The 7,711-nt window shown below is 51.5% G+C and overlaps 4 protein-coding genes across 7 annotated transcripts; 1 reads left to right on the top strand and 3 right to left on the bottom strand.

Moving 5' to 3' along the window:
• Nucleotides 1-2,651: 2,651 nt before the first annotated feature.
• KVP17_001940 (uncharacterized protein) lies at nt 2,652-3,328 on the bottom strand (the record flags this gene model as incomplete). 2 transcript variants are annotated; one of them, XM_068517791.1, is made up of 2 exons in its annotated part: nt 2,652-3,123; nt 3,177-3,328. In XM_068517791.1, the coding sequence occupies 2 exons, from the start codon at nt 3,326-3,328 to the stop codon at nt 2,652-2,654; spliced, it is 624 nt and encodes a 207-aa protein (XP_068379474.1). The 2 variants fall into 2 exon arrangements, with proteins under 2 accessions (XP_068379474.1, XP_068379475.1); XM_068517792.1 differs by lacking the exon at nt 3,177-3,328 and having other exon boundaries at nt 2,652-3,095.
• Nucleotides 3,329-3,366: 38 nt separating this feature from the next.
• Nucleotides 3,367-6,440, bottom strand: KVP17_001939 (uncharacterized protein; the record flags this gene model as incomplete). 3 transcript variants are annotated; one of them, XM_068517790.1, is made up of 6 exons in its annotated part: nt 3,367-4,159; nt 4,200-4,522; nt 4,634-5,127; nt 5,186-5,616; nt 5,645-5,721; nt 5,910-6,440. In XM_068517790.1, 6 exons carry the CDS (start codon nt 6,438-6,440, stop codon nt 3,367-3,369), a joined length of 2,649 nt encoding a protein of 882 aa, XP_068379473.1. The 3 variants fall into 3 exon arrangements, with proteins under 3 accessions (XP_068379473.1, XP_068379471.1, XP_068379472.1); XM_068517789.1 differs by lacking the exons at nt 3,367-4,159; nt 4,200-4,522; nt 4,634-5,127; nt 5,186-5,616 and adding an exon at nt 5,762-5,848 and having other exon boundaries at nt 5,641-5,721; nt 5,910-6,160; nt 6,218-6,440; XM_068517788.1 differs by lacking the exons at nt 3,367-4,159; nt 5,645-5,721; nt 5,910-6,440 and having other exon boundaries at nt 4,196-4,522; nt 5,186-5,468.
• Nucleotides 6,441-6,690: 250 nt separating this feature from the next.
• KVP17_001941 (uncharacterized protein) lies at nt 6,691-7,095 on the bottom strand (the record flags this gene model as incomplete). The annotated part of the gene is made up of 1 exon (XM_068517793.1): nt 6,691-7,095. One exon carries the CDS (start codon nt 7,093-7,095, stop codon nt 6,691-6,693), a length of 405 nt encoding a protein of 134 aa, XP_068379476.1.
• Nucleotides 7,096-7,320: 225 nt separating this feature from the next.
• Nucleotides 7,321-7,711, top strand: KVP17_005223 (uncharacterized protein; the record flags this gene model as incomplete). The annotated part of the gene is made up of 1 exon (XM_068515029.1): nt 7,321-7,711. A coding segment is annotated over one exon (391 nt), but the record flags the coding sequence as incomplete, so codon positions are not given.

Genomic DNA, 7,711 nt, shown 5'->3' with positions numbered 1-7,711 from the left:
AGGGACCTCAGGAGACTCTAGGGATTGGGATGACAATGCAAAACATGAGTTCTTCCGTGAAGACACAATCCGATTCTGACAATGGGAACTGTGTGATAATTACTTCCTTAGATGTAGTAGCTGTTTTTAAGGGTCTGGGCTGACCGCAACTAATCTCTTGGAGACGTTACTTCCTTCCCCGGCTGATGTATGTTGTGACACGTCTCGTAGGAGCTGTGCTGCCTGGCGGTCAAGGCCAGCCCCCGTCTCCCGAAAAACGATTCGCTGAGTGATTGTTCTTTGTTGTGTGCATTGATTGGGTGTATCGAGCGCCGCTGTATCGTCAGCCAGTTATAGCTCAACAAGACAAAACGGAAGGCTTTAGATGGACTAAGTTAACAAAGGCATACTTACCTTGCCTCCGAGACGTGGTCTCCAGCATACCTCTCTTCTCCGTGGCGCTGCGCATTGCACGCGGCGGTCAGTAATACGGAGTGGGCTCACACCTCGTGAGACCCAGTGGCACAGTTTTTACCGAAAGGCCAGACGTTCGCGTCTCGGCCAACAAAACTCTCTGTTCATTACTGTAAATTAATAAGAATCATCTCCAAGTGTTAATCGACACAGTTTATGTCCAAGACTATGACGGCATCTAATCACCTTCGATCCTGAATTTCGTTCTTTACTTCTCAATCTAGGGCAGGGAGTATGTAACTACTAGATACTCATGAATGGTTCGATGTCGGATATGCATTCCATTTGCGGTGAGTTGACACGAAAGCACAGATGTTGAGAGATTCGATTGTCCAGAGGACTGTTCCTGTTCAGACTCACTCCTGCCGCTAAAGTCATCCGGGACGCTCGAAATCGAGGACCAACGTAGATCGGCAGAAAGTGCTGCTCATCATCACAGGAGAGATTGGTCTCGAATGGCAGGGAGAACATGAAGAGTCACTTAAAAATGACGCTGTCCGAGTACACATTCGATAAAGATACCACAGCAGGACGGATCGACGGGGGACAAAACGGACGTATAAGTCGACGAACGTTGACGTACCTCGAACGTCGATAAGACTATCCAAACATGGCATATTATTTGGGGGACTGGTAGCGCAGGAAGACATCATTGGTCCGTGTTCCTGAACGCATGACGAATACCAACTATCTGATGGGAAGGGATTTCAGGATGAGAGATTGTTCTACGTCACGACGGTCTGCAGACTAAATCATGGTTGAACGTGGAACTCTGAGCAGGGACCTCAGGAGACTCTAGGGATTGGGATGACAATGCAAAACATGAGTTCTTCTGTGAAGACGCAATCCGATTCTGACAATGGGAACTGTGTGATGATTAGGTCTGGGCTGACCGCAACCAGTCTCTTGGAGACGTTACTTCGTTCCCCGGCTGATGCATGTTGTGACACGTCTTGTAGGAGCTGTGCTGCCTGGCGGTCAAGGCCAGCCCCCGTCTCCCAAAAAATGATTCGCTGAGTGATTGTTCTTTGTTGTGTGGATTGATTGGGTGTATCGAGCGCCGCTGTATCGTCGGCAGTTATAATGTTTAGAAATGACGAATTTCGAGATATTACGAATTCTGCACGAACACGAAAATTACACAATTTGCACTTTGCATCACAACACCCGAAATTCTAGAATTTTGAAAATTCGAAACATGTGCACTCGTGGCTGAAAAAGGACTTTCGAGGGGCTTCGCCGCCAGCCGCTACTCGACTTGGCCAAGAGTTCGCCATCGACACCATCCGGTCCGCTAAGTGGACGGCGGATCTCGCAGATCGTGGCGCTCCAAGGCAGACCGCCGTCGCCACGACGCAAACGAAGGATTCTGAGGAATCCGCTGCCGCCACGGAGCCCGCCGCCGCTGAAGAAGCCCGAAACTCCAGAGGAAAGTGGACGGAAACGCCGTCGAGCTGATGACGACTACTCTCCGAGGAGAATGACACCCTCTGATCCAAGGAGGCGGATCTTCGCTGCGACCTTCACCATCAGTGGGGAAATGCCGTTCCCGATCGTCGACAAATGGCCGCAGTGCACGAGTTCTGCATCTGCGCTCACATAAAGGGTGAGGCGATGAAGCTCTGGCTGGTGGTGAAGCTCTACGAGAGATCGCGGCCGTCGGATTTCTTCGCCGCATCGCCTTTGGTGGACATACTCACGCCCGTTGAATCTAGGAGCTGCGTACGAGGCGTCGTGCGCCAAACTGGCGCAGATGGCGGCACAGTTGGCTCTGGAAGACTCTCAATCCGACATAAGAGTCTTCCACTGCCGACCCAAGTTGACAGTGTTCATACCGTTGGCCGCGGGCCTCCGAACGAAAAAGAATGGAAGGAATAAAAGGTGCTACTTCAAAAAGTCTCCTCGAACGCAAAAGAAAGCAAGGTGCCATACGGTAACATGATGTTTGTTACCGACGGAGAGGAAGTTGCAATAGTTTGCTCTTCAAGAAAAGAACTCGACTTGCTCTTGGCATTCAGCAATTCAGGAAGCAAATGGGGAGTACGAATTGGTGACGTAGGATAAGAGATTTTTCCGAAATTACAAGTCGGCCATCATAGGCAAGGAACCCGCACTGAGGCGGGCAAAGGCCAGACGTTCGCGTCTCGGCCAACAAAACTCTCTGTTCGTTGCTTTCACCTCTACACAATCTCTTCGACCTAAAGGCCCAGCTCTTTCAGCCGTTTTAGCATACGTTTGTTCCGAAGGAGCTTGTATGCGGTTTTCAGCAGCCTGCGGCCTCGGCGTAACAGCCCAACGTCGTCAGCCAAGCAGAAAACTCGACCCAGAAGAAGCAAAGTCCCAAAATCCCCCTCATCTGCTGCCACAGTCGCCCAGGTCTCGGTTTCCTGCAACAGGTCCAAGTTGGCGCTCTGAACTGCCTTCTTAAGCGCCGTCCCTGTCAGCCAGAGGGACCTGAACCCTCGGTCGTTAGCGTAGGGAACGCACACGCCCATGCCTGTAGGGTCATCCTTCGCGAAAACAGCGTACTCCGTACCTTGCAACGTCGTCCGATGGTCATTCACAATCTGCCGTGATAACCTTTTTGGAGCTGTCGCCGACGAAGAGCTATGCTCAGATACCCAGCCCAGCTTCTGGTACATTTCCTCCAAGGTAAGCGCTGTTCTAAGCCTGATTTCACTCCTACCTTCGACTCGCCATTGAGCCCCGCCCTGATTACTCACGACCAGAGGGGGTCCTTTCCCACCGTCACTCCATAGGGCCTATTATCATCTCTGGAGTCTCTTACTAAGGTTTTGCCCTCTTTAGCCATCAGAGGCTCCACCTCTGGAATGCGAGGCAAAAGCTTCGGAGCTGTCCATCCACTGGGGAACATCAATCACAATGTTTCTTTTTCTCTCTCCAATAAAAGTTTTAGATGGAGAACATTGGCTGATGCACAATAACGCTTCCGTTTGCCACAGATGGAAGCCGATGGCATGACACGTCGCTGGAGATACCGATGGTCAAAGGTGGGGAAAACATCGGTAACAGAACACAGAGAGCTTCTGGTTCCTGGATCTGGCGCGTAATGTGAACCAGGATGTCGCCGACAGACGCATGTTCTTTAGGTCGCAATGAGGCTTGCAGGCTCATATGACCGCGAATGAGAGGTAAGAGATGGCAGCAGGCGGCAGCGGATGCAACTGAACCCGCTGTGGGAGGTTCCACAATCTTCTCACCACCCGCGACAAGTCGGTCGATTTCGGCAATCTCAGCAGATAGTTCACTCTTCGGCCATCGCAAGCTGGCAATCGTATCCTGCAGCGAAGCCAGCGGATCTGATAACAGGCGAAGCTGGCAATACGCACACTGGGCCACATTCACATTAGTGTCGCTGACAAGCAGCGACCCGCAGCAGTACAGGATGGCTCTCGTCAGTACAACATGGGTCTCTAAGAGGGTCCAATCCACTGTGCGCCAGGATGCCAAAGACTTTGCAGTGCTTCTGAGCCAAAAGCTGCCACTGCTGGCCAATCGCTCGGCGAAACCACGGTCGGGGTCGACCAGGCCGCCTCCGCTGTTGATTATGATAGACGCACATAATCTAATAGTCTGACGAGCGAACGGCGACCCGAGAGATCTCAGCGTCAGGTGACACCGTTTAAGAACAGACAGGAGGAGTAGAGTGGACAGAGAGGGCGTCGCGTATCGCCACTGCCCCAACCTGCAAGGGTCATTAAAATAAAGTCCAACGAGCACCTTACCATTCTGGAATTTCATAGGCTACTTGTTTGGATCCAGTGGCCCACCAGCTTCGATCTGCAATGAGCATGACCAAAGACAACCAGACGACAACCTTCCGGGTGTCGGAGTCACCAGACGCTAGATCGTCACACAGGTCCGCAATCACGGATGGGCTGAAGTGGTCTCGACACAGCGGGAGTAGTTCAGGCCGACCAGCGAGGATGAAGTACAGCAGTTCGAGGGTGCCAGGTCGGTCCGAGGACGCTAGCAATACTGGGAGTGCGACCTTCAACGATGGTACAAGATCGGGGAGATCTGTGAAAGCCTTACTGAACGGGCTTATCTGGACCAATTATTCAGAAATCAATATAACAGTTATACACAGTTAATCTGCAACAGTATGTCTAAGCAGTAGATATTCAGAGAAGGAAGCTAGAAATTCTTATTGTCCTACCAGTTGAGAGGCTGCTGATGTCTTGTTCGTCTGGCAATCGGTAATCTGTTCCCATTTGATGACTTGGGCCCCATCGACGAGCCGCTCGTCCAAAAGCAAAGTTGGCGCCAGCCAGTTGACCAAGGATAACAGCAATGTCAAGGCAGCCCCTGCGGTAAGCCCGCTTGGGATAGGGCACTCCAGTTTATGCAGACCGCCATGGTTCATCCCAGTCACAGTTGGGTGGATGTCCGCATCGTTGATAGTTTCTATCATCTGCAAGCGTGCGGAAATTTCGGGATCTGGTTCGGGTATCATGTCGTTGGTCGTCTCATCGATGACAGGCATCAGTGAGAGAATATGTCGAAAGATCTCCAAGTCAGCTGGGGTGTCCGTGACGTTTGCTGGGACAGCAAGCACCAAGAGGGCTTGCAGAAATCGCCCAACCAGCGTAGAATGGTCATCATCTTCGCCTGCCGGGTCGCGACGAGGTACGCGCTCCCAGCTTTGGAATTCTGTCAGAAGGTAAAAGAATGGAACTCAACGTGTTGACTACAAATATTAAGTCCTCACGCTCAATAAACCCCTCTAATAATGGATACGTCGGCGCGCCCTTTTCCTTTTCGCATGGGGACAACGAAACCGTCTTCAAAGAGAGAACACATAGCAGCAGAACACCAGACACCGAGGCGGTATGTCTCTTGAGAGAGGGACTGATGCCTGAGAGAGTGACTCCCTCCACCAGCAGGACGAGTTCCATCATCCACCGAGTTAGCATGCACCCCTTCAGGGGCGGAACACGGGGGATCATACTCAATCGCAACGGCACGATGGGGAGCGTCAGAGGCTCCACCATATCATCGTGGCCCGAGAGTCTTTTCAGATCATGGGCGGCCTTTCGCTCGCTGAGCTGCTCCTGTGTCCATTGTTTGAGGTAGTCATGGAAGTCCTCCTGCGGAATGGTTGGACGACTGGTGTCGGACAGCACACTGAAATTTATGCTGCTGCATGAAAGATCGGAGAATACCTTACTGTTCGTCTAGTTTCCACAGGTCCTGTGGTACCTTCTTACACACTGCCGATCGTATGGCTTCCAGGAGACCAAGAGACTGCCGTGAGATTAACGATAAGAATGCAGCTAGAACTTACGGGATCCTCGAATTCTCCACTCTCGTAGTCGATTGGAAAAGAAAGCCGCGCCTCCACCAAAGAACCGTAATTCACAAAGCACATTATCTGACGCAAATTGCAGCGACACGAGCAAATGCAAACGGACAAAAGATAAGAGTGTACTCACCTTTCCCATCTGTCCCTCCGCGTTCTTTGCATCGTCGTCGTACGGGTACGAGGTCTGAGCGATCAGGTTGACCATTGGCACGGTACTCGTGTACTGCAAGACGACAAGGTGGGTAAGAAAAGACAGATGCAGTAGACAGCGAGCAGAAAAGGGCAGACGCCCCCCAAGAAGGGACAGCCGGAAGGTCTTCAACATCTTGGCATGGAAGTGCAGGAGAGTTGCAACGTTGTGAGTTAGTGGGTCGAACCGAACTGCAAAACCATAAAAAGAAACGAAACATAACTTAGGTCCGGCTACGAGGATCTTACGGAGGGGCGCAACTACATGTTCCTTGAGCACACTCAATAAGGGCTCCGCTGGCGTGCTGTCATCGCAACTAAATCTGACAGACGTCAAGAGGTCAAACCAGTACGCGTCTGTCACTGGAATGACGACGGGCTTGGCCAGGTGGAGCAGGGTGCTGACTCCCACGGCGTGAGTCTGCAGGTAGGCAAGACCGTCGTGTTCCAGTTTACTGCCAGGATTGCCCATTCCCTGATTTATTGTCAAAATACGTCACAATTCAATGACTTTAACACTTGGTGGCAGCGTCGGCAACCGGTCATTGATGTTCGGAAACGGCGGAGGCTTCAGGGGCAGGCTGGGAGGAGTTTCAGTGGTACTGCCCAAACAAATGGTAAGGAGTGCTGCACAAAGATAGAACATGATATGATTAATTTCTTGTGAACGATCATGAGTCAACCGGATATGATGTTTGGACGTTTATTCACATGGTGAGGCATCAGAAAGGTTTGCTGAGATCCAAGCTTTTCAGAATCGTCTCCCAACGTCGAGTGTAAAGCTCGGGATGTTCCGAATCAAACTGATCCTCAGTCACAAACAGAAGCTCGCGTCCGAGATCACCCTGGTCCTCAACCAGCACTGCTGACGGCAGTCCGCCTCTTCGAGGCAATTCAGGTCGTTTCATGATGTTGCGCCAGGCACACATCAATTCCGTCTCTTTACCTCCCCAAATGCCATACTGAAGCTTCAACATGGTCGCCACGTTATGCTGAAAAGGCAAGCAGCAGAAGCCGAAATCCGACACCAACTTCTCGTGCGCCGCGAAGTCGAAATCAGAAGAAACGTAAACCACCTCGACCTTGTGCTTATTGGACTCGTACCACGTGACTAGCGCTGGATACATGGCCCTGCAAGGAATTGTTCCGACAGATGGGAGATATTTCCAAGAGCGGGAAATGGCCTACCTTGCCATGGGACACCAAGAAGCCCCGAATACCACAAGAACTGCACGTTTGCCCTTTGCGTTCTGCAGATCAGCACAAGCACTTAACAGGCTCATTGTTGAAAAGTTGGAATTGGGAGTATCGTAACATACCAGCTTACAGCGCAATATTCTTTAAAACTGCAGATGAACAAGTGCTTAGTAACGGGCGGCACAGGTCTTCTGGGCAATGGCATGAAAGAGGCCTTGAGAAAGCGGTTGGGAGGGCTCGACATGACCTTTGTGTGGCTGTCGTCTAAGGACTGCAACCTGCTTGACCTCGACGCCGTTCTTGCCTTATTCGACAGTGAGAAACCTTCTCACTGCGTCCACCTTGCGGCTCGCGTCGGCGGGGTTTTCGCAAACAAGAATGATCAGATTGGGTTCCTGAGGGAAAACATCTCTATGAATGACAACGTCGTGCAGGCATGTCACGCCCACAAGATTCAAAGGGCTGTGTTCTGCCTGTCAACTTGTGTATTTCCCGCTGAGATCTCACTGCCGTTCGACGAGACCAGCCTCCACTCAGGACCTCCCC

This window comes from the organism of the source record quoted next (genome assembly GCF_019968985.1).
Source record: "MAG: Porospora cf. gigantea B chromosome Unknown PgB_NODE_1125_length_7711_cov_303.283, whole genome shotgun sequence".
Classification (NCBI taxonomy): domain Eukaryota; phylum Apicomplexa; class Conoidasida; order Eugregarinorida; family Porosporidae; genus Porospora; species Porospora cf. gigantea B.
The sequence above is the reverse complement of the archived record's forward strand: the minus strand, read 5'-3'. Positions and strand labels throughout refer to the sequence as shown.